The 21,562-nt window shown below is 35.3% G+C and overlaps 1 protein-coding gene across 1 annotated transcript in view; it reads left to right on the top strand.

The window, feature by feature from the left end:
- Window positions 1-21,562, top strand: part of LOC134542905 (collagen alpha chain CG42342-like) — a 149,258-nt gene that overhangs the window by 26,663 nt on the left and 101,033 nt on the right. Inside the window, exons 2-5 of the mRNA XM_063387491.1 lie at window positions 10,373-10,443; window positions 12,690-12,725; window positions 18,103-18,138; window positions 19,011-19,046. Of these exons, the coding sequence (XP_063243561.1) occupies window positions 10,373-10,443; window positions 12,690-12,725; window positions 18,103-18,138; window positions 19,011-19,046 (179 nt within the window). The remainder of the gene's footprint in view (window positions 1-10,372; window positions 10,444-12,689; window positions 12,726-18,102; window positions 18,139-19,010; window positions 19,047-21,562) is intronic.

Below are 21,562 nucleotides of genomic sequence, written 5' to 3'. Positions count from 1 at the left end.
AAAATGGAATTTAAGCACAAGTTTATTGCTAGTAACGTCGACATTGGAAGATATAACTCAAAGTTTCCGGATGCATCATGGAACGAGGAAATGCAAAACACGAAAACTTCGGGGGCGTTATAAACCAACTTTAATAAAACCGAGGGGATTAGTAATCTACCGCTTACGGTTAACCAAAACTTCGCCTTTTTTTTATACATGGCACAATCTGCAAATACACTTAATACAATATGTGAGCAAAGCGAATAATTTCTTTAAAACTGTGGCGTGTAAGTTAACATCCAGATAAGTGTCCTACTTGGCTATTTTAATTTGGCACCGAGTCATGAAACTCTAAATTAGTGAACTTTACAAATCGGATAGCTGTCCTTTCCTGGCGTCTGCATTTTATTGTACTGATGTAAATATCCGTATAGGGAACTTATTCCGGTTAGGCATAGTTCAGAATTTTTAAAGGCGTTAGTTGCCCCATTACTGAAATCCGGATAGGTAGCTATTTAGAATGACTAACTTGTGTTGTCCAATGGGAAAAATCCGGATACCTGTCCAAACTAAGTGTTTGGCTCCAAAATATGGTTATTAGAAACATTTTCAGTAATACATATTTGTTTATTCAGCGTTTTGGTTGCTGCATATATAATATCGCAGGAACCATTACACAAATTTTAACCTACTTAATTTCTTGGGAGCTATACGCGATACTCGCAGCAAATTTAGTTTTCAAATAAATATAATACAGAAGGGATAACTTTATGAGAAACAAGAAGATAATGCACTCTATTTTTTTTCAAAATTGAACTATTTTAAATGATGTAGCTAATATCAAATCTCATTAAATGTTTGACACATTTTAACAACCAGTCCACTGTGCTAGAACGAAATTGTTATTTACGTAAATTTATTAATTCACTAGCTTCTAAGATACTGAAACCAAAAATATAAAACTTTTACTTCATAACATGTGAACTCCACAGCCCACTTGTGACAAATTTGGTAGTCAAGTAATTCAAAAAAATACAACACTATAAGTTTTCAGAATATGAGGCAATTATATTAAACTTTTCTGCCAACTATAATGTTTCGTTTATTTATCTACGTTAAACCACCTTTAATGTGACACAAATGCATTATTTTCATCTTGTTTTGTAATCATTATTCGTCTCAAAAATTAAGACTATGCCATAATCTATAAATATAAGCGAAATACCACTGACTCATCACGATATCTCTAAAACTATACGTCCGATTGAATTGAAATTTGGCATGCATATTCCTTTCCGCATCAGGATCGTAACGTCCGTTTATGTAGGCATATGTGATCTGCTACCCGTGTGAAACTGGGGTAGGTTTCTAGTTTTTAACATTACGTAATCGATTCGCGTCAAATCAGGCATGCAATTAGTTATATGGTATTCGACATTTACGTTTTGATTTAAGAAAGACACTTTTATTTTCAAAATAACAAACCTTATATTAAACATTTCACTTGTTAGTATTTAAACTAAGTAGAGCATGTAATAAAATAGTGATGCGGACAACGGTGATGGTATTACTTTGGACATGTTGGAGATAATATTGAAAATAACAAAACAATATTCTTACGTTAATATTAGTGTCTTCAATTTTTGTAAGAAGGGTGCTTTGTGGAAATACATATGTGCAACATGAAGTACCTAAGGATTTGGTAAGTCTACCTGTAAATAACTTAAGAATAATAGCTTCGTAATTTAATGTTAATTTTAAGCGTTGCCATGCAGAATTAAAAATAGGTGCTCGGTAATATCTAAAAGTGTGCATCCCCTATATGACAGTTCCGCATTTTTCAAAGGTCCATATAGTATAGTAAGAAGATAATGTTATGTATTTTGGCGAGGTCCTTATAAGAGGTGATGGATTGAAAATACCATAACTTGTTTGACACTTTTGTGACTCGGAGTTCTAATATATTTTTTGCTAAATAAAACCAAAATGTAAAGAGATGTAACAGCGATAGTATATAAACAGGAAAATAATAATCACAACATATTTTTTCACTGTCCAAGTTATAATATGTAGTGTTTTATACAATATAAGTAAATATATTAGAACTCAGAGTCACAAATGTGTCGAAGATTAAAAAAACTAAAACCACGTAGTTTCCATTGTAACTTAGCCTCAAAAGTTCAAAATGAATTTATAGTGAAATCTGAATGGCGTCGCAGTAACATACGGTCGCTGGCGTATGGCTCTGTTGAAAGAAGTTCAGTGGTTGTTTATCATATTTATATAACTATATATGTACTTTTAATAACATACGGTAAAATTTTTGTCTTTCGTTTAGTTTTACCTACTCAATAAACACATTGACTTCTTAAAATGGGAACCAGTGCCATAGTACTCGAAACACCTCCAACTTTATATTACTAGCTGACCGACCCGTCTTCGCACGGCTATACTAAAGGGAAAAGACCAAATCTCCGATTTACAGTAATAATAAATGAAATATAATGGCAATTAATTTATTACAATGTTTTTTTTTAATAAATCGGAGAGAAAACGAATAGCACAGGTTTACAGGTATTATAGCAATTAACCGAATTAAAAATCTCTGTGACGTAATTATAGAAGTAATATACACATATCAGGTATTTAAATCAAAATAAAGTCGACTATAACATTGTTCTGGGGCTAGGTTAAAGCAATTAATTCTTCTCATCACTATCAGAGCTTTTGTGACTTGGTAGGATAGTCAATATCATAGCAAAACAAATACAACCTCTCATTAATTGGAAAATAATCTCAATTATGAATATGATATAAACCGAATTTAAATTCTCTTTAAAAAAATGACCGTAGATTCTCTTTAGGCAGGCTGGCTTAAGCAAAGCTAACTACAATAATTAAAAGTGGTTAACCACATCTATTCTCTTAATATAAATTTATAGATTACCATTTCAAAACTACTTTATTTTACTACACAATGTAGCTTCACATCTCTCAAAACTGTTCTGGGACGATACGCATTCCTAGTAGGTACTCAAATGACTTAAATTTCACAATAAAATGCTTCAGGCGTCGCGCTACGCGGCCTACTTATTTCGCTCCATATTACAACCAAAGTGGCGTACTACGCTATCATTGTAAAGGTGTGAAAACAGGGATTGCATGGAATAAATTATTTAATAAAAAATTTTTGTTAAAGTACAACATCATCGTTACTTTAAATTGCTTAGTACCTGGAACCCAGGCATACTTAAATCGCATAGAGTAAACAAATTACAGACGTAAAAAAATTTCCGACTAAAATAAAAATAAAAAATCATGTGAAATTACGTCATAAATCATGAAAAACTACATATCATAAAATCATACGTTTCAATGAGGTAAACCAAATACAATACAGAGCAATACCGGAAATTCGGCAAGAGTAGCGGAAACTACTTTGACCAGCGATCCCAGCGGGATGTGGATGAAGTTAGGGGTTTCGCCGTATTCGTTTACATTGAAAAGTCGAGAGTTGAATTCAGAAAATGTGTACTAAAATTATCAAAAGTACCTGAAAAACGCGATTAAAAATTTCTAAAGTGCTATAACAAAGTTTATTTCGAATTATATTGCATCCAGCATTCAAGAGGTAGTGCTAGTAGCGGTGGTTTCACTCACTTTCCTAACGTAAAAAAACATAGCGCCCCGTTTTTTATCTGCATAGCATTTGGTTAAAAGTAGGCGTATTTTCTGGCGATTATCATAATTTTACAAATATTTTTAATATAAATATACATACAGATATCCGGCGTGACTAAAGACGATATATTAGTTTATACTACTTTTCTTAGAGTAAAGTAGGCTAATAAGGGCTATTCCGTTTCTTAAACATATAGGCTATCAGGTTTTTTCAGTGGCTTAGGTGAAGTCAAGTTGCTAACGCAATACAAATTTATTGATTATAGCAAACATACATAGTAGAAGTAAACTTTATTGTATACGTTTGTGTTATTTATAAACTCGTCTTCAGATTATGTTCATTAAAATTACTAAAACAAAATGTAATAGGCTTGCAGTATCTTGAGAAGGGGAAGTTCAACGTAAAGTCGTCACAGCGATACAAAGGCAACAACATTACCACAGACAACTCCTTGTGGAATAAAAATAATAATAATAATAATTCCATGATATGTTAAGTTGCCGAACATGTTTTATTTAACAAGTTTCCGTTTCGTTCACTTACCCTATCGCTTTCTTTCCTTTGATTTCAAAGTATTTATTTCATATTACTCAGCTATAGAAATGATATATAAATAAGTCATACAGGAAATTCAATTTAAATTTTTGCTCTGGAAACATTAAACCACGAAATATACTTCTAGGACTCCAAAAATATTAACAGTTTTAGTATATTTAAACTGTCGTAGTATCTATCCTAAGTTATAAATAATAGCGCAGGAGTGTATAATATTCCTTCAAAAACAGTAATACTTTATACGTAAGGGCCTTCCCTAGTTAAGCGTAGGTATTCGTAAGTCCCCGTAAAAAAATGTTTTGGCAATACGATTTTATTCCACGAAAAGTGAAAATTGTGTTGTTTTACATTTTCCGTATAATATATTTACATAGACAATTTTTTTGTGAAAATGGCGAAAAAGCGCATATTCAGAGCCTGGTTACGCAGTTTACTTGATTCGCAGTCAAAATGTACAACATGAAATTAGTAGATTTATCATTTGTCTTTTATCGCGTAATAATACCCCACTGTTACAGATCTTGTTTGCGAGTAATTAGTATAGGCGTGATGCGTTCCGTAGCATTGAATGCATGGCGTAAATGGGACAACTGCGCTCAAATATTTAATAAGGAAGCAACCTTAAAAGACGATATATAGTAATGGTGAGCGACACACAATCTATTTGTCTCGGAAACGAACTACCCATCTTCCTTGAAAGATGCAGGCGATACTTGATGAGCGACACACTATCTGTTGTCTCGAAAACGAACTACCCTTCCTCCTTGAAAGATGCAGGCGATACTGAACACCCTCCACTCTTGTGGCAGAATGTCAAACCTCTCACAATGTTTCGGTAGTAGTTCCAGAATCCACAAATAGAGTTACAAGTGGCTGGAATGTATTTACACACACTATATGGAGCAAGAATATACTAAAATACTTTTAGGCAAAATGACTTTAGGCAAAACGATTTTAGGCAAAACGACTGCTCGGCAAGTTAACTGTCTGTTAAAGAAAGCGAAGTGCTGAAACTTTAGGCAAAACAACTTTAGGCGAAATGACATTAGGCAAAACGACTTTAGGGCAAAACGAATTTTAGGCAGTACGATTTTAGGCAAAACGACTGTAGGGGAACTTAAGCATGAGATTATAATTTTAGGCAAAACGACTTTAGGCACAACGATTTTAGGCAAAATGACTTTAGGCAAAATGACTTTTAGGCAAACCGACTTTAGGCAAAACGATTTTAGGCAAAATGGTTTTAGGCAATACGACTTTAGGCAAACTAACTTTAGGCAAAATGACTTTAGGCAAAACGACTTTAGGCAAAACGACTATAGGCAAAATGACTTTAGGCAAAATGACTTTAGGCAAAATGACTTTAGGCAAACCAAATTTTAGGCAAAACGAAGGTGGGGAAACACGATTAGGCAAAACGATTTTAGGCTAAACGACGCGCCCCCCTGAGTTCATGGTCTATATGTCTGATATTGACATGACCCGGTCTTGCGGTCCGTGCCTTTACGATGACGGTGCTGCCTTTTCGTTGTTGGTGCTTCCAAAATGTGCTGCCTTTTCGTTGATGGTCCTTCTATTTTTAATGTTGTTTTGACTCTAGTATTATTGTAAATGGTTCTTGATTTGACTAGCGTATTGTTCCATACGGTGCATGTATATATAAGCGAGCTCTAGACAACAGGATGCTTAGTTTGTTACTGTCGTCGACGGTGTAAGGATCACCTAGATTATTTCATCTGGTGCATAAGTCGCGTAATTACCTGTTCTTGAGAACTCGATGGCATCTTTACCGACTTTAACGCTGAACTCGATGGACGTTGTACCATCGTCTACGGGAACCATGACGCCAGCGTCGACGATGGTGGAGCAGATCCCGTTGGCAACGTCGATGTCAACACTGGAGGAGACTTCAACAGACGTGGTACCGCCAGCAGAAGATAGCTTAATGACTACTGAGCTGGATGTGCAGGAAACCACGACGATCGATGATACGACCTCAATGGAGACTTCAATGGATGCCGAATCGACAACAACTAACGAACATCGGTGCTGTTACTGCGACAAGATTTTCTCAAACAACAGCAATGCTCGGCAGCACGAGAGGAGCGAATGTGCCAAGAACCTATATCGTTAAATGTTTGTTTGTGAGAAATGTCATAAGCAGTTTGCCAGAAAAGATAATATGAAAACGCACATGAAGGCATGCAAAGGTCCTGCTGTGCGGCAGAAAGTAAAGGTTTCGGCGCAACAACGATGCATTGATGTTCATAAGAGAATGCCTGGAAATGGTGCAACTGCGGCAACGTCAGTATCTGGATCGGGTCTGAAAGGTTCGTCTTCATTACCACGGTATCCTTGCAGCTACTGTGATACGTCGTTCGCATTTGCTCATGATGCACGAAGACATGAGCGGAGCAAATGCACGAAGAATCCATCTCGCATGAAGTTTCGATGTGATGAGTGTCATGAATGGTTTACTCGAATTGATAATTTGCGACGACATGCGAAAAACTGTAAAGGTGAAGTCCGTGTGCCTACTGCTGAACTACCTGCAGAAATTTCGACTCCTCGGTTTAGGTTGAAGGCTCGTGAGCGTACAAGCAAGAAAACCGATGTGCAGCAACCGATTGGTATGACGTCTGAACAGGAAAATAAACCTAAGACTGTGTTCGGCGCATTACAAGTGAACGATAATGACTTCTACTTGGCGCAGTCTGCATTTCGTGGAACATTGAAGGACTACTATTATTTAAATACGTTAGGTGAGTCGAAAGACATTTGATATTTTCTTGATGATATCAGAGAGTACATAATCAATCAGCTTACTGATGACGTAGCAACAAACGGACCTTTGAAATATAACTTGTGGTTGGACTGTATATATGGAAAGCCATATCCGTTCGATGACAAAGTGAAGAAGTGTGCATTCAAGACATCGGCTGCAGTAATTTACAGTTCTAACGATGTGAAGCAAACTGTTAAAAACGGTATCCAGAAACTCTGTCAAGAAGAGGTGGACTATGTCTGTAAAGGTTCTGGCTGGACTCTGTCTAGTATAAACCGATTGGAACTAAGAATTAGTCATTTCACACCGCTGCGGAACTAAATGATTATAAGATTGCTGGCTTTCGCAAATGATCCTGTAGTAGAATAGAAATTATGTAATAAATATTATGTTTGTAAAAGAACTTGTGGTGTTTAATTCCTCGAACCTGTTACTATTATGTTAAATTGATGTTATATTTAATTTTTTTTGCATCGTCCTAGATCGTACCAAGGACCTTAGTCGACCTAATCGATCAGTATATAGATAACAAATTTATTTAATGAATTTTGGAATTTTTCCCGAATTTCTAGCTAAATAATTATGGATTTTCAATATGGCGGTCAAATGACAATATGTCGGGTGTCACAGCAATAATAAATGATTACTGCACTCTAGCGGATAAGAATTAAACTAACATGGCGTCAGCGCACTCTCGCCGACGATACACTGATGATGGCTTCCAGCAGACGAGGACAAGATGGCGGACATGACGTCATAATACCTGACGATATATATATGCTTTGAAAAAAAAATTGGAGGGAGTCAGTATGCCTGCAGCCACCGCGGGGGAAGGATCGGTCGCCATTTTTATTTATTGCACTCGTCGGGTTTGAACCGAGGACTCCGAGCTCCGTGTTGTAAATGTTTGTTTTTTAAATATTTTATTAAAAATTTTATTATTTAATTTTTTTTATAATTTTTAAATTTTTTTCATTAAAATCGGATAATAAATTTAAAAATGGCGGCCGTAACGGAAATTGCAACGGTGACGTCATAATTCAAAATGGCCGATAACACAATGACGGAATGTTCGAGAAAACGAAATGATGTCATTTAAGATGGTGGATCCAAGATGGCTGTCGGGGTCAAGGTTAAAGGTCAAGGTCACATCCTGATAGAGGCTTAACTGAGGCTTGAGTTAAGGATGCTTAAGCCTCTATCAGGACATTTCTAGCCGCTGGGATTTTTAAGGAATAAAACGGGAAATTTTCCCTCGAAACGGGAATTTTTCCCTCGAAAACGGGAAATGTTTTCTTAAAACGGGAAATTTTGAGTCATTTTGAGGCATTTTTGAGGAATTTTGAGGAATTTTCGCCGTCGTGACGTCACAAATCCAAGATGGCGGACCGACAATCACAATCCAGCGCCTGGCGCCTGTTTCAGGACCGGCTATCCTATACTACTAGCATACTAGGACGGCAATTTGGCGAGATTTGGCCACTGTTAAGATTTTTTCATCTACCACATGCTGACAAGAAATTGTCGTGAATTTATATTCTTCATGTTAAAATAAATCATGGCTACTATCTGCAAAAATTGGATAGCCATCAATGTAAATAAAAAAAATTAATCTAGTCTTTCAGTACTCGCCAGTGATTAGTAAACATCTACCCTCGGTAATGAGCATATTCATGTGTCCTCATGTTGTACATGTTAAAATAAACTTATAATATGAAACTTGGACACCTAATTTAATGAAAAAAATATTTTTAACAATGACAAGCGTGCTAAATATACTGATCAATAAAATATTCGCTTTTCAAGTACATCCCAAAATGTCTAGAAGCATATCGTAAACTTATTTTCTGGGCCCGCCGGTAGAATTCGCTGCCTGAATCATAAACATGCCTCCACCATCACCTGCAGATGGCAGCACGAAGCAAACTGAAATTTTAAAATATTACAAATGGCTACGATAAAAACGAAAAAGACTTGAAAAAATTTTAAACCCCATATTTGAGTCTGATTTCAACAAGGAATTTTATTAGAATACTGTTCATCGATTTAAAATGCACTAAACAGTTAATACTTTAAGTTTCCGCACACGTTAGAAGTTTTACTTCTATGTAATTACTAAAATATTAATCTGAAACCTTTTAAAACCCATATTATAACACTAAGTATATTTTTATATATTTGTTTTTGCGTAAATGACTGAAGTGAGTCTGTAAATAATTACTACAAACAAACCTTCACATTATTGAGTTGATTAATAAATTTTATTATATAGTTCTTTGATATTATAATGTTATTAAAAGAAATAAAAAATATTTCTTTGACGAGAATTTGATCACATCCATTGAGGTTAACAAGTGCACGCTCTGCCGCTGTGCTACCGAGCCTGTTGATAATTATACAAGGAGAATATGTATTGTAATTATTGTAAAACCATGTTTTTTTTCTTAGGTATTTTAAAACATTAGATTACTTTTTACTATGATTATTTTAGTTTACCAAATATATTCCAGGGTAGTTCCACTATCATAAAGTTTCATTTGCACACCAATACGTTTGGTATGTACCCAAATGTTAACGAAATTGAGTATATACGGGTTTATGTTTCTACATGTGGGTCTGCCATATTTGTGTCACATTTCCGTTGATTGACTTCCGTTATATTTTCATTAACTTACCACTAAATTCCATATACCGATAGCTAAGATGTTTACACAACAAAAATACCAAACTTTGTTTCGGGGTTAAAATTGTACACTAACAGTTTTACATGACCTTTATTACATGTTGGTCATGTGTTTACAGGCTGCTGGCCAGCTGACATGGAATAACTGCAAGATGGTTAAATTATTTATTTAATTACACTACCAATAGGTATATATCGGATAAATCTCGAAATTTCATTAGCAAAAATTGATGTATAAGAATTTAATTGTGTACAAATAAATTTCGCAGTTGTGTGCATCTTCTGCGATGCGCCCGTTTATGTTTTATAATTGATGGCATGACATGAACCATACATTAAAAGCAGCCTAAGAAAACAGCACAAAAATACATGTTGTCCGCAGTTGATGTTAACGGCAAGATAATTTGACTAACAATCAGAACAGTGTCTGTGTTTTGACGACTACAACATGTTAAATCCATTACTTCGCTACTCTGCTTTTCATAGTGTTTATGCTCTTCACATATCTATGTATTTTGGTGGAAGTTCTGTATCACATATCCAAGTTCATTTCTTGATCCTGATGGCATGATCCTGTGTACATTGATCCTGTGGTACTGCTTGCTGTTTGAATTTTTAGTACATCAATAGCTCTTGGACGATACAAAAATTGTGACGTAACAATGGATTTGTAATGTTGTTCCAGGGCCTCCGGGACCGCCCGGAAAGAGGGGGAAGAGGGGCAAGAAAGGGGATGCCGGCGAGCCGGGAGTGGTGGTGAGTGAACAAGCCGGGGTGTCACGCATGTCTCTGGCACGGACCCTGTGGCCACGAGTAACCAGCAGGACGTGTTTATCCTCCAGACTGGCTCTATAAACCCCGGGCTTCTTTTCACTATCACGTTTATCATTAAAACACATGAAACTACCAATTAATTTTAATTTAATATATTTTATTTCACAGTGCCTAAGGCTAGCTACTGAAAACACGATGTAATTTATATAATAAAAAATATTGTGGTCTTCTATGCACATTCTTCACATTCAAAGAACGTACATTTAATTCATAATATGGACGGTGCAAACGCAAGCCAAGAATTTGAAAATCGTTCAATACTTGTGTTGCATTTTTGCATCTTGCATAGTTTATAAATGAATATTTGAAAACCTCGCTGTTAAAAACTTTTCGCATCTTGCCTTTCTGTGTTCTTGCATTTCTTACATAGTTTATAAACCTGGTTATGCGGTGTTTCCTGATATATCAATTGTTTACACATGAAGGCTGATTTTATAAACTTTGCAAAAAAACGCAAGAGCGCAACACGCAAAAATGCAAGAAAACGACGGTAGTCAATGAAACAACATAAAATTCACACGTCCCAAGTAATCACCAACCCTGCAACTTTAAACTGTAAAATTTAAAAAAAAAAATCTCTTTTCATAAACATTGTTTTTCACATAAAATTTTAAACATTCTTAATAATTTGTTTTAAAAGCATAATTTACTTTCACCGTGCAATGCGTCACGTGCGATAAATATAAAATCTTTGCCCTTTATACACATATTATGTCTGCATATTTTTCACTTCAAATACATGTAAAATATTTGATTAGTTCAATTAATATATACTTACCAGAACAATTTTTATTTTCATCTGTTAGCTCTGTCATGTTTGCATGCTGGTGTTCATGCCTGGTCCTCTTTCACTGCTGTTATTTCAAACAGCATGTGCACTCATATTGGTGGGTAAAAAGTGTCAGCCAACTTGATTCTCTTGTTTGCTTCTGATGACATGAAAAGGCAAGGCATTGTGGTGATGGCCCAACATGAGTCGTTTGCTCCTATATTTGCTGTCACAGAACATCCAACTTCAATGCAGAATTGTACTATAATGTTATTAGTGAAAAGAAGTGCTGCAAAGATCATTTGGAACAATTTTCTAGTTTCACATGGCTGGTTGTACTTCTCTCTTTTTTTTTTTGCCATACCTAACAAATAAAAATAGTTAGAATTTATATTTATAATTGTGTGTGATCCTATTGCTAAAAAAAAAATGGTATAGTGAATAAGTTTACAAACTAACCATAGTTATAAACTGTATGTGTTCCAATGTATCACGAACCAGGTTGGCTGATAGGTTTTGTATTGTTTGATTTAAAAGTCTTCACATAACATGTATTCCCTTTTGTAGCATTACCTGTTTACCACTTGTAAGATTATAACTTTGTGCTTGAAAATAATTAATTATACAAAATATTGGAAACTCTATAGTCCAGAAAATTTCAACCTATATGCTCATAGAATAGATGTAGTTTGAGATTTTTCCTTTGCAGATTTGCCCTAAATATTTTTTTTTTTAGTATGAATAATATGGCACTACTATAGTAAATTTATTTTTATTGTAAAGCTCCTTTTTGTATTATAGAATTGTGACATCTTGTAGTTACTCATGGCAGAGCCATTTTTTCTCACTATAAAGAGAAAGAATTGTTTTTAACATGCTTGAAAGTAAACTGAGAGTACACCAATATGTATATATTTTTGTGACTTTTACTAGCACTATGTATTTGTAGTTTTGTTTCTGTGTTCTTTTATCTCTAAAATATTCATGACCGACATATCAATGCAGTCCTAGGTCTAGCAAGTAGGTAGCTAGTCGCAAAATTGGTGACTTGAAGCAAAGGACAGCAGCAAACTGTAAGAAACTCTTTTGTGGATACTGTGTAATCAACACATATGATGGTAAACATTTTAATGCTTCAAGGTGAAGAAAAGTACATAAAGTAGTTTAGGTGAATTGTGTTGTTTTTGCACTTTTATTTCTTTCTTTCTGGAATGTGCACATTTGAGTATGTGAGTTACGTGAATCAAGCAAACTGTATTTCCAAAAGACAACAATCGTGTAGTAGTTTACACTTTGCAATTGCTGTAGTTATTACAAATAGTCATTCACTAGCTAAATTGTGTAGTATGTGTTTTCTTTTGTTGGCACTGAGTTTGTTTTCTTTTCTGTTTTCTTTCAGGGTCCCATCGGCCCGCCTGGGAAGAATGGGTTTCCGGTATTTTTATTTTTTTCTAAACTTCTGCATTTGGAACAATTATTTAGTATTTAATTTTTATTTTTAGTGGTTTTGTTTCTATGTGTTATTGCACTACAAGAGCCGTAAGCCATGTGCAGGCTTGCTTCCAAATATTAGGAGTTTGGCTCTAAGCTCATTTACTTGCCAAACAAAGTATTATTTTTTGTTCTCATCCTAGTAAAATGCTACATCTAAGCAAATTGCAGTTAAACAGTCATAAAATAACAGTGTGCGACATGATTTTCTATGATTCTCTGATCTTAGGTGTTCCTAAAGTATATTTTTTTGCGCTGATCCCAGATAATATGTAATCCTTTTTCCTATCACGTACAGGGTTTTTTTTTTTTTTTTTTTTTTTTTTGCAAATTGAAGAAACTCTTTATTTATTAAACGTAAATTTTACAAAGGAACTTTTCATTGCAAAGGAGATAGTATATTTTGGTAAGAATGAATAGTTGGCAACACTAGTTACGCCCACCTGGCTTTAGAAGGGAAACAGTAATTTGTTGTTTATATGCTGTAGTGTGAGGTTATATTTGAGAAATGAGTTCCCCTAAGTGTTTAAATAACCCAAACGTGTACTTTTATATTTGTGGTAGTTATGTAACTGCTAAGCAAACACAATACATCAGTAGTTTTGTGAGAAATGTCTATTATGCTTACTTCGGCATAAAGCTTGGTGATCAAGACAAAAAACTGGGCACCGCACAAGGTATGTTGGACATGTGTCGAGGGACAGACTGTGGAAAAATGGTGCAATAAAATCAATGCCCTTTGCAATTCCAATGGTTTGGAGGGCGCCACAAAATCATTCTAACGACTGTTATTTCTGTATGGTTAATGTTCCAGGTCATAACGCAAAAACTAAGGACATACAATATCCGAACATTCCTTCGGCCATACGACCAGTTATAAATTGTGAATCTCCTATCCCAGTTCCACCCAGTGGCGTAGCAAGCGGGTGGCAGGGATGGCCCCCGCCAGGGGCGCCGGAGCAGGAGGGGGCGCCGCCGCGACGGTTTCGCGTTACTGAACCCCCCCCCCCCCCCCTTTAATCCAAGAGGGGGCGCCATTTTCAATTCTGGCCAGTGGCGCCAGTCACCTTAGCTACGTCACTGGTTCCACCTCCCGTTCTCGAAAATTTGCTACAGGAGAGCAGTTCAGAAAATGAATGATAATGCTAATAAGTTAATTACAAGTCTGAAGAAAATTCTGCGCCAAAATTATTCACTCAAATTGAATTTAACGATTTAACAGTGACTTCTATCTGACAAAGGATGATGCTCAATTGCTTGGATCAAGATTGAAAGCAAAAAAATCTCTGACTACCTGCAGTTTCGTCCTTTTGGCATAGGACTCGAAAGAAGGAATTAATAAAATTCTTTAAAGAAGAAAACTATCTGGTTTATTGTTGTTGTATTGAGGGTTTATTGTAATTCTTTAACTTCACTTACAATCCAAGTGAGTGGAGGTTATTTATAAACTCATTCAAAAGTAGTCTCAAAGGTGTAATTTCACATAGGTAATGGAAATTCCGTTGGTTCATTACCCGTTGCACATTCAGTGCATCTCAAAGAAACATATAAAAATCACAAAGTTTTGCTAAAATGTGTGAAGTATGAAAAACATTCTTGGAAAATTTGCGGTCATTTAAAAGTTGTTATGCTATCCCTCCAATTACACAAAATTGCCGTGTTTTATTTGTGAATGGGACAGCAAAGCCAAAGACAAACACTGAAAGTAGACAGACTGGCCCAAAAGAAAAACTCTACAACCTGGTTCACAGAACATAATAAATGTACCACTTGTTCAACAAAGCAAGGTACTATTACCTCCTCTTCACATTAAACTTGGATTAATGAAGCAGTTCAATAAAGTACTTCCAAAAGAAGGTGACTGCTTACAGTATTTGGTAACAAAATTTCCAAAAATATCTTATGCGAAACTGAAAGAAGGGGTCTTTATGGGACAGCAGATCAGAAAGTTAATGAAAGACAGTATGTTTGAAAATAAAATGAATCCTGTAGAATAAAAGGCGTGTTATTTTTTTTAAAGATGGTGTGGCTAACGTTTTGGTAACAAAAAATCTACAGAGTATAAAAGAATTGTTGGAGGATTTCATGAAATTAGGATGTAACATGAGTGTGAAACTTTACTTCTTACATTCACATATTGATTTTTTTCCCGACGAATCTTGGCGATGTCAGTGAAGAACAAGGAGTATGTTTTCATCAGGACAAATAGGACATGGAAAAGAGATACCAAGGAAGGTGGCATGTAAAGATGATGGTGGACTACTGCTTCATGCTTAAAAGAGATGGCACTGCTGAAGGAAGACAATCAAGATAGAGAAATTTAAATCCACATTAGACTGATCTTGAAGTGAAATCAGCAAAGATGATGAATTAAATTTTCAGTTACAGTTGTGTTTTCGTAACAGTCATAGAATTTTTAAGTGTGAGTATAATATATTATACTATTGTCCACTGTAATGCAAGTGTATTGCAATTTCATAGTGGGATATAAAATACAAGACTTAAATTAAACTCAAATAAATTGTTCACTGTCCAAAAATGTCATATAGATACTTAAGGGGTTTTGTTTACCCCTGGTCTGAAAAAGCATTTTGGGATGCTAAATTAAAATAGCGCATAAACTTCTTTAATACTTTGTTTATAATTAAGATTGCAGCACATAATTTAGATAATAATGTAAATGAATTATTAAAAGTGAAACCATTCAAAAATATTACTTTTCACTAGAGAATATTGTTGTGAAAACAGGGCCGGCGCGTCCATATAGGAAAACTAGGCAACCGCCTAGGGCACCAATTAGCTGGGGGCAGCGCAGCACGACACATAACAGCTGATATATTATGTTTAACAATTACTGAAACTAGATGAAAATGAAATTTTGTAACACTTGGAATGATTATATTGATATAAGTAATTATTTTTATGATTTGTAATAATTAAAAAAAAAAAAAACCACACAAGCCTGCTTACATTTGATTGTTCACAAAATCTTAGGTTTACGTGATGTATTTTGAGGCAAGGAAATTTTTTTTTGGGGTGTTCGGCTTGGTGATGGGGGGAGGGGGGCTTTAAGGTTTTTCGCCTAGGGCGCCAATTTACCTTGCACCGGCCCTGTGTGAAAACCAACTTAATTTTAAGTTTTCAGCAATTTTCTCTCTTGCAACATAACATTTTTTAATGGTTTCAGTTTCAATAATTTATTTTTATTATTATCTAAATCATGTGCCACAATCGTCATTATAAACAAAGTATTAAAGTAGTTATGCACAATTTAGCACCCAAAAATGCTTGTTCAGGCCAGGGTTGTCTTACTGCCCCTTAAAAAAACCCAAAATTGAATTGTATTAAAACCTTACGTGATATATATTTGACATCAGCATAAAAAATACTCCTAAAATTACCTTACAGTCTCGAAACATTGTTCCAATAATTTTTAAATGTCGCATAGTGCAATGAATACCTTGACTGACATGTTTTCAAAGAGAGGAAGAGGTAAATATTTATCCCATTCTATTTCACCAAAATTTTTGTGTAACAAACCTTTTGTGAAATAGAACATATAGCTACTTAGGTACATAGATCAATACAGGATTGAGTGTTGATTAAGGGGAGGGGGTGGCTGAAAGCCAAATGTTAAATTAACTTAATTCAGTTAACTAGGTCAGAAGCCCGTTCTTAGGATTCTAGTGACTAGGAAATTGGAAAAATAAAGAATAAACATGTTCTTGTAACAATTTTCATCTAACATAGGCCAGGACTGCTTTACTGTAAAAAAATTATAAGAAGATTTAATAAATCCCTTGTATGTGCGTGAATCGTTTAAACTGCTTAATTTAAAAGTGGACTGTACTTAAAATATTTTCTTTGTAATTTAGTTTACTTCTGAGTCCTAGGCTTTAGTTGGTGTTTTTTTTTTACGTGCTAAACATTAGATAATTCATAATTGTATGCAAAGGAGTGATGGTGTGCACTGCCAATGTAAAACCACACAACATTCTAGTAATGTATCACTGAAACCATTAACCATGGATAAGAATATACCATACAAAAACTAGTACGTCAGAATGTTCTATAGATCCCAAAATGGTAGCTACCAATCTCAAAAAATAAAATTTTTGTTCAATTTATAATTTAATAAATACTCACCTAGAGTATAGGCTCACATAACACTACATATTTTAAAGTATGTTAATTTGGTATTATGTACAGAACATATTGTTACTGGTTCCTACACACACATGCTTAAAAATGCAACTGTATCAGATTATGTGATTATTTTCTACTATTAATACTAAGATGTAACAAAAATAAATACTTATGTAAAGTTGAAAATTTGTAATGGGGAGAGTTGGCACATCCATAATTAAATCCACGGCATAGTTCAGACCTCCTGCAGGGCTCACACTCCTTTGTAACAAAAAAAAAATTATGCACAATTTTACCGCACTGGGTTGCAAACTTTCTTAAGACAAAATACATAAAAAGTTATAATGGTTTTTGCAATTGATAGGCGGTAGAAACTGTCAGTTGTGTTGAGTGTCACAAAATTGGGTAATTGTTCACTAAGGTTATTTTTGACTCCACACAACTGTTTATTTTCCACAATTGCCTTTCTAATTGCATTAAACTTGTTTAACAACCCAATGTTCCTGAAGGATTCTGCTTTTATTTAAAGGTTACACTTATGCATTTACCCCTATTTCAAAACGAGCTTTCTTTAATTTAAATTACATTAACAACTTGGCCACCATTTTCCCCTTTACTGGAAAGGTTAGGTAGGTAATATAATTTAAGTACATTTAAGGACCATTGAAGAAAGTAAGGGTATAATGAATTCTAGGCTGGGCACTATCGTAGTTACCATTATCGTAATCACCATTATCGTAATCAATACCTTTATATATTTAGTGGTAGTTTTTGTATATCAAGTCCATTTTTTTGATAACCAAGCAATTTAGGCATTTGTGAACACTTCGTAGAATTCTTCCATTGAACAATATTTTAATTTATCCTGTGAGTAGTGTTTGCGCTATCATTGTGTATGCTACAGTGATACGTAATACCAGTTTTTGAAATTATGATAGTTTCTATTAATTAAAAAAAAAAGTGTCAAAAATTGACACAAAATTGGTGTTATATGGATTCAAATACACATTTTCCATTGCTTAATGTCCACTTGAATTTATATAAATGTAAAACATCATCTTCGTCATTAAATTCTCAAGATAAAAACATAAGGTGAAATGTGTTTGTATTGTTATGTTCAAAGTGTATCTGTTCATCCTCTGACACAAAGCTGTTATCCTGCTGTTTCGTTCCAGGCCCAGAAAGGTGAGAAGGGTGACAGGGGTGTAATGGTAAGGAGATCGTACAAAGCATTGTAGAGTTCCATGCTAACACTTGTTTATTGAGTTTTTCTGTACTAACATGCTCAGTATGCCTTGTGACCTTGCGCTGTAGCGATGTAGAAGTATTCTAATTGGACGAGTTTTTAGTTTTGAGTATAATAGGCAGATTTAATAGAGACATCTGAGTTGTGGATTCGTTCTTTTCTCTGTTGCAATACAGTATTGACAGCACACTACAGATGCATTTCTTATCTCAGATCCATAACTCGATAGCTATTTGGGATAGTTTATATTGGGCTCGTGCTCATTGAACACTCATTATTTTCATATTTTATAAATTCCTGCAGCGTAGACACTGGAACAGAAAAGTTACGAAAACACAAGTAACATACCACAATGTGGCATAGCAAATATTAATTTCTAAGAGTTTATTTTATATACCAAGGATTTCCTGATAACTATAATAAACTACAAATATTTTCAGTTAACAAGTATTACGTTAAATTCATAACCAAAAATTTCAATAGCCACATTACACTTAAAACATACATACATACATACATACATACATACTTCATACTAAAACATACAAACACAAATATTTTTAGTTAACAAGGATTACGTTAAATTCATAACTCTTAAATTTCAGTAGCCACATTACACTTAAAACATACATACTTCGTACATGCATGTTCATGTGATTAACATTAACGCTAATTAAAATGTACATTCATTGAAACTGCATGATTGCAAGGAAACACACGAGGCTTGTGCAAGCTTTGTAGATGTATATTACACGCGGTTTTCTTAAAACAACTAATTGCATTTGCAGCTCGAAGTAGTTTTATTGTGGTGAGTGTAAATTAATTCTTCTGTTGCAGGGGACGCCAGGCGCTCGTGGGTATCCGGGCTTTCCGGTTGGTTTTGTTTTTTTATGAGCTTTTTTTTTTTTTACATAACTGTACTATCTTGTTTCCGACAACTAACTTTTGGGGATTTACTGTGCTGTACTGTCGTCCTTTGCCAATTGTGTGTTTGTGGTAATAGCAAACTATGCTTGTCTTATTGTTAAGTGCTGCAAATATAGTTTTCTTCTTAACAATGACTTAGAACTGTTATTCACACTGGTTTCTTTTATTATGTTCCAGTTTTGAAAATTGACCATCTTTGCTCTTAATTCATATCACTTGTGTATCTCTTTTTCCTGTATAATCAAATGTTGGACACTGTAATCATTTCTAATTTCACACTTTCTTGCATTAATATTTTCTTCTACTATTATGTATAATGATTTCTGTATATGTAACAAAATTAGCTTTAAGTGTATTATTCATATCTTCGAAAAGCAGGCTTCTTTCATTGCCTTTAATGCTGGATAAATTCTTTTAAGCATCATTGAACATTATGCACATACAAAAAAATGTTAATCTTTCAGAAGGTTAAAACATTCCAATTCTCATTACTCTGTTTATTTACTTTCATATACCCACTGAAGAATCAAAGGCGTTCAAGTTCATTCCAGTTGAAAGTACCTATATGAAATATATTTTGATGTTCATGATCAATGAAAGCTGTTTCTTGTTAAATTTTTTTTGTGGAAGGGTGTAGGTTTCACTCTTTGTGTTCAAGGGGACGATGCAACAGATTGACGGGGAAAAACCCACTCTTTCCTTATTAGTTATTATCATACAGAAGGTATATGATATACAAAAGTCCTGCATTCCTAGATTTCTATCTGTAAGTGGGTTGTTTTGCATTTCTGCGTGTGTTTATTTCTGTACGTACGTGCAAAAAAACCTTTGGTTTTAACAATAATATGACACTGAATAAAATAATTAGAAATGACTACATGGAAGAAAACAAATGTCGTGTTTACGTGTCTAAGGGTTGTTGGAAGGAAAGTAAAAAGGAACATTGTTTTTTTTATTACTGGGCAGCTAAAATTTTAGGGGAGTGTAAGAATTAGAGCATACCTTTGTGTGTTTCAAACTGAAAATAAACTGAATTCATTGAGTCGGATTGTTAAGTGCATACATTCGTGTGTCGGATCACATGGAAATAATTTGTTTAAAAAATAAATACTTGAAAGCTGTATTCCCATCATTGCCACAACCTGGATGAGAAGTTAGGGCCACCATGAGGAAAAAACAAACTGCCCGACATTGTCTAATGTAACTAAGTTAAATAAGTACAGCAGACTTCTGATAATCTGCCACGTTCGGGACTTTGCAGGTGCCAAATTACTGAAACTGCCAGATCATCAGGCGGTATCTTCCGTGATCTCTGAACACAGTTGTATAGCAAATACATCTGCAAGATGATGTTTGGCTGGAAATATTGTGTAGCAGGAACACAGGGATAAATTTTTCAACAAACAGAGGCCAAAACTAAATTTTCTTGAGACTACTACCTAGTATGCTGAATGCTACTGACTAATCCCGGGCCACGCAGAGCACTTCCGACTCTACTAATGTTGTTACAATCCAGACCTCAGGATTGGTTTAGATTGCTGTGGTATATTGTGCGCTGCCAGGTTGGCAACGCACGTTCGAACAGACAGTTCCGGCATGGAGGCTTGTGTGACATGGCTAAACAAAGACTGGTGTTTAGGTTGTAAATTGTAATCCCAAGTTACTACAGTGGCGACGAGGATGGGATTGGTTTCTTTGCGTGCATTACAGCTCGTGTAATGTTCAGAAAGAATGTCGGGGTTTAAAGTTGAAAGTTTTACGCCCGGCGAGGGCACGTGGGACTCGTATGTTGAAAGGCTGGAACAGCTTTTCATCGCAAACGGCGTGGGAGACAAGCCAGAGGATCAAGTTAAACGACGTGCAATCCTTATTTCGTCTGTAGGGAAACAAACGTATGAAGTGCTACGCAATCTGTGTGAGCCTAAGAAGCCATCGGAGCGCACCTACAGCGAGCTTGTCACTTTGTTGACGAGCCATTTTTCTCCACGGCCGTCTGTGATTGCCGAGCGTCACAACTTCCACAAGTGTGTCCAACAAGAACAGGAAACAGTTTCAGATTTTGTGGTGAATTTACGGAAATCAACGCGCTCTTGGAATTTTGGTACCTTCTTAGACGCCGCTTTGCGTGACCAGTTTGTGGTAGGGCTAAGGGACAGAAACATTACCCAGCGGCTTTACCTGGAAACCGATGACCTCACCTTTGAAAAGGCAGTAGGCATAGCAGTTCAGCATGAAGCGGCCATGGGAAATGCAGCCCTTCATGTAAATATGCCGAAAGTAGAAATTTCACACGGTTCGGTTGGACAGGCCGAGGGACCAGTAAATGTACACGTGGTGAAAACACGTTCGCGGGAAGATGGCGTCAAAAACCAGGGCGGGCACGGGTGTTTGTGCTGTGGAAATGTTAATCATTATGTGCGTGACTGCAAGTTCCGTAAGTACAAGTGTAATAATTGTAAACG

Source organism: Bacillus rossius, assembly GCF_032445375.1.
Source record: "Bacillus rossius redtenbacheri isolate Brsri chromosome 9 unlocalized genomic scaffold, Brsri_v3 Brsri_v3_scf9_2, whole genome shotgun sequence".
In the NCBI taxonomy this organism is placed as follows: Eukaryota; Metazoa; Arthropoda; class Insecta; order Phasmatodea; family Bacillidae; genus Bacillus; species Bacillus rossius.
The sequence above is the reverse complement of the archived record's forward strand: the minus strand, read 5'-3'. Positions and strand labels throughout refer to the sequence as shown.